We start from the raw sequence: 4,776 nt of genomic DNA, 5'->3' as shown, positions 1-4,776 counted from the left end.
GGTCGCATTTATTGCCCGATCCAGATGAAATTTTGCACAAATCATTGTTTTAACCCAAGGACGAACCCTATTGAAATTGGAGATAATCGGTCGAAATCTAGATATAGCTCCCATATATATCTTCGACCAATTTGCCTTTTATTGTGCACCAAGCGTGTAATATTTGCCCAAATGGGATGGAATTTTGCACATACGACCAAATTAGGCCTGAAAATAAATATGCCAAATTTTATCGAAATCGGTTCTGATATAGCTATAGCTACCATATGTATTATTCATCCGATTTGTTATTTTTGTCCTCCGCAGCCGTAATAAGCATTCTGTAACAACGATCTTTGGGAAATCATCATCAAATACTGCTTAGAAATATATTTCCCAAATGTAATCGGGATCGGTTTGGATTTGGATATAGCTCCCATATATATCTTTGTCCGATCTACCTTTGTTGTACACCAAACGTGTAATATTAGCCCAAATGGGATAGAATTTGGCACATACGATCAAATTAAGTCTAGAAACAAGTATTTCAAATTCAGGGAAAATCGGTTCACATATAACTATAACTCCCATATATATTGTTCATCCGATTTGTTAAATTTGTCCTGCACAGCCGCAATATGCACTTCGTAGTAACAATATTATGGGAAATATATCAGTAATACCCTTGCCAAATTTTATCGAGATCGGTTCAGATTTGGATATAGCTTCCACACATATATCTTTATCCGATTTCAAGCTAATTTCTAAATGGGTAATACAAGCCCGAACTGAAAGACACAAATGCCTCGGCAAATTTTCTTCTTGCAATCACCTCTCTTTGCGGGGATTTATTAATTTTTTTAATATTATTTATTTATTTAAAAACATGTTTATTTTGAAATTGGAATTATGCTTTTCGGTTAATTTTTAATATCGGCAGATTAATTTTGCTTATGACCCACAAATTGTTTTGTTTTGACAAATCAGTTGATTTGCTTGCAAGTTTATGCAAGGTTTCCGTTTGTTTACTTTTCACCATTTTCTTTAAAAAGAGAATAAAACCACCTTACTCTCTCAGAAAGATGCTGGACAACTCCTGCAGAAAAAGCAAGGGCTGCAGTAATCGTCAATTTTTAAGAACATTTTTAAAGGAAGAAATTTTTGATTTTTAAAAATATTTTTTTTTTTTTGAATATTAGGGCGGCAATAATCGTGCATTTTTAGAAGTGTCTTTAAAGGATAAATTTACAAATCTTTTTTGAATTTTTTTTAATTTATTTTTTGTAGGATAAAAATATATTTGACGAATACTAGAGCAGCAATAATCTAATATTTTGAAAAATATTAGACCTAGATTTTAGTCTATGGAATTTAAAGACTTTTTTTATCTTTAGAGCAGCTTTAACCGTTTACGAATATATTTCAGTTGTTTAAGGGACTATTAGAACATCTCTAATTGTGTATTTTATAAAATTGTTTTGTAGATTGATCTCTTTTCTCAAAAAAGACAAAAATTCTACTGTTTTCCTTTGTCCTGAGATTGTATTGCATTTCCTGTGCTATAATCTAATAACTCAATTTTCCTTTGGTATACCATATCACCATTCAAACATTTACCTCTACAATTAACATGATGTCGACCTTTATGGTCGAATTCCCTTTGAAGATTTTCAAATTTCATTTCCCACATCTCCGCACTCTACATCCCATTTTGTTACACACAAATATTTGAAGAGGCATTTTCAGTTTGTTTGCCCAGCTCTTTCTTTGTTCCAACACGCAAAGCATCTTTTTTTGGGAAAACATCAAAAGGCCGACGCCTACTATTCATACACGAGATTTCTATGTTTTACATCTCAAATTACAGTTTTTTCTTGGGTTCATCTAAAGTGTTTTTTTTTGTTACGAACATCTGCATACGGGGATTAGTTGAGGACCATGATGGAGATTTTTGAAAATAAGCCGTCTAGGGCTAATGGTATCTTGGTAATTGGGTCATAAAATACGCACAGGTAGCTGTACATTCTTGCTTAGAAATTAGACAGGGACGTAGCAACAAAGAGGGGTGTTTCAATTTTATTCCTTCTTCGATTTGCATTTTTAATGATGTTTAGATTTTTTTTTTTATTTTTTCCATAGTTTGTTCAACAAACTAAACATTTATTTACTTTCTTGTTGTATGTATTAAATAACAAAATTAAATTCTTAATCGTTTTTTTTGTGTGTATAATAAGAAAGACATTTTACTGGTCATATACGTTTTGTATGCAATTTGAAAAGAACTCAAGCATAGTTAACACAAGAATTTAAAATTGTAAAGCCTGGTTTTCAAAATACGAATACAATACAATACAAAACCTTCGTATATCTCTCTTCTTTAAGAAACAAATATAGAACTATTTACATATAAAACTTACTTATTAAATTTGCCATAAAGGATATTCAATATTAAAGCAATAAAAATCTATTGAAAATCCTTTATATCCGACAAACAAAAAAAAAAATGTGATAACTTAAAATTAAAATTGGAACTGAATTCAATTCTCTCGCCAAAAAATTTCAATTGAATTTCACTTTCCAATAGAAAAAATTAAAAACAAAATGTAATTGTGTTCTATTAAGGAATATAGGAGCTATGTTGTTGTTTAGAATTATGAAGCCTTCGATACACCAACCAAAGCTGGTCTTATGACACGTTCATGTAATTTGTAACCCAATTTGGTGACTTCCACAACGGTGTCGGGTTCAACGGAGGCATCGATCTTTGCAAGACAAGAGAAGGGAATAGAATATGTTAGGAGAAATACAAAACATATTGGAATAAAGACTTACCTTTTGGAATAGAGCTTCATGCATATTGGGATTGAATTTTTCATTCAGTGGATTCATGGGTTCCAAGCCGTGGCGTTTGAACACTTGCAGCAACGATGCATTTGTCATTGTAAGACCTTCGTACAAGTTTTTCAGATGGGGATTGGATTCCAACTAAAAATATAATGAAAAAATAAATTAATATCATATATTTTTATATAGAATCTTTGCTGAGTTGAGTTTCAGCAAAGAAAAACTTTTTTGAATTGAGTTTTTTGTAAGCAAATTCCACCGAATTGTGTTTTTTTTCCTCTGTATTTTTTTTTTTTTTTTTTTTTATATTCATGATTTTTTTAAGAGAAAACTACGCAACACTTTCTTCTTCTGGATTATTTTTTCTACATAAAACGTTCGATTTAAGTTTTTCCATAGAAAAAACTCATTTAATAATTTTTTTATAGAAAAATTGCATGGAGATAAAATTTTCTACAGAAAAGTAATCGGAGATAAAATTTTAGATACAGAAAATTCTTGAAATCGAGCTTTTTTAAGAAGCTGACTGAAATGAGTTTTCTTTCTCATTAGTTATCCTTTCGTTCTGAGAAACTTCGCCAAAAATAAATATTTCTTTAGAAACAATTTTTTTCAGAAGAGAACTTTTGAGGAGATTCAATAGAAAATTTGCTAGAAAGAATGTCTGTTACTAGAAAAAGCCAATCTGACAAAATACATTTAAGGAAACTTCAACTTAGAAATGTTCTTCGAAAATTTGTAATTAAATTTGCCACAATAGTTTGTATTGTGTATAGGATAATTGGTATTGCCTAAAACTCCATCCTCCTTCCCACTAACAATAGAATTTCCAAATGTAATTGAGGAGAGGAAATATTCCTCTTTAAGCAGTTAAAATTTCTATATTTTGCTCGATTCACCATTTTACGTAACAATGACTCCCGGAATATACGTAATAATATTCAAAACACCTACTCAATTTAAATATTTTTAATTATTAGTAGTTTATATTATTTTCCTCACCTGATCTTGTGGCACAGCCTTGGTTGCATGACCCAAAATATCGGCAACTTCCAGCAAATCTTTGCAGAACGATTGAATGCCAAAGATTTTGGCATCGGCAATCTGTTTGTTCAAACGCACACGCAAGTTTTCACTATCGGCCAGGGAGCGACGATATTTGTCCATAAGTTCATCATTCTTTTCCTTCAAAGTGGTGACTTCTTTGTTTACTGTCTCCAAATCGGCGGTCAATTTCTTTAACTGTTCAGCAGAATCTTCTGTCGAAGCGCCTTCAGCCTTTTGTTCAGCAGTCTTTTCAGTGCTATATAAACGGCCAACAGCCGCTGAGAAGCAACTAGAAAATAAGGAATTACATTATCAATATTATTTTCATACACAAACATTAGGGATCATGTAAATTATGCGGGTTAATTTATTACGTCACATCACATCATCATATTTTTGTCTTATCACAAGTCAGCCGTGCCGTGCTTGCTGTTTCTTGATTTACGCAAAACTTGCTAACTTTTGGTCACACTAATGCGGCTCAGCCATTTACCTTTTCCATTGTGTTTGTTGGCCCAACAATGAGATAAAGCGACTAGTTTGAGCATTAACAATTTGCTTGGCTGCCATTTTTATACTTTTCCACTGGTATTTAATTAAAAAACTTTGATTTTATTTGATAATTTCCTCTACAAAAGAAAACCAATTCGAGCCTCCTCGTCCAATAAGTCAATGTGATTCGTTTGACAGCTGAGAGCCAGCATGATTTTGACACATGAGTTGGTGAGAGTGAGATGTTGAAAAAGAAACTGGATTTAGTGGAAACGTAACGTAGGCAAAAGCGACCGTTATATTAGAAACCAAACGACTAGTTTTATACGCTGAAGCAACGTTTACATAGCCGTGACTAAACGCATTGTGACCAAACAGAAGATTTGCTTTCTTAGTTGTGTTCCAGTACTTTTT

General features: G+C 32.1%; 1 protein-coding gene across 1 annotated transcript; it reads right to left on the bottom strand.

The window, feature by feature from the left end:
* Positions 1-2,601: 2,601 nt before the first annotated feature.
* On the bottom strand, positions 2,602-4,569 carry LOC101897512 (grpE protein homolog, mitochondrial). Its single transcript, XM_005184534.4, has 4 exons — positions 4,364-4,569; positions 3,826-4,159; positions 2,812-2,964; positions 2,602-2,741 (listed from the first exon to the last, which is right to left on the bottom strand). Exons 1-4 carry the CDS (start codon positions 4,438-4,440, stop codon positions 2,631-2,633), a joined length of 675 nt encoding a protein of 224 aa, XP_005184591.1. The 5' UTR covers positions 4,441-4,569; the 3' UTR covers positions 2,602-2,630.
* Positions 4,570-4,776: the final 207 nt, after the last annotated feature.

This window comes from Musca domestica, unplaced genomic scaffold, assembly GCF_030504385.1.
Source record: "Musca domestica strain aabys unplaced genomic scaffold, Musca_domestica.polishedcontigs.V.1.1 58, whole genome shotgun sequence".
NCBI lineage: Eukaryota > Metazoa > Arthropoda > Insecta > Diptera > Muscidae > Musca > Musca domestica.
Note: the sequence above shows the minus strand (reverse complement) of the source record. Positions and strands in the feature narration are given on the sequence as shown.

Bases quoted from the DNA above. Each gene is read 5' to 3' on its own strand.
- LOC101897512 (XM_005184534.4), bottom strand. From the start codon at position 4,440: ATGGCAGCCAAGCAAATTGTTAATGCTCAAACTAGTCGCTTTATCTCA. The intron at 4,160-4,363 runs GTAAATGGCTGA...CTTATTTTCTAG, and splicing joins CAACAAACACAATGGAAAAG to TTGCTTCTCAGCGGCTGTTG. The intron at 2,965-3,825 runs GTGAGGAAAATA...TTATATTTTTAG, and splicing joins AGGCTGTGCCACAAGATCAG to TTGGAATCCAATCCCCATCT.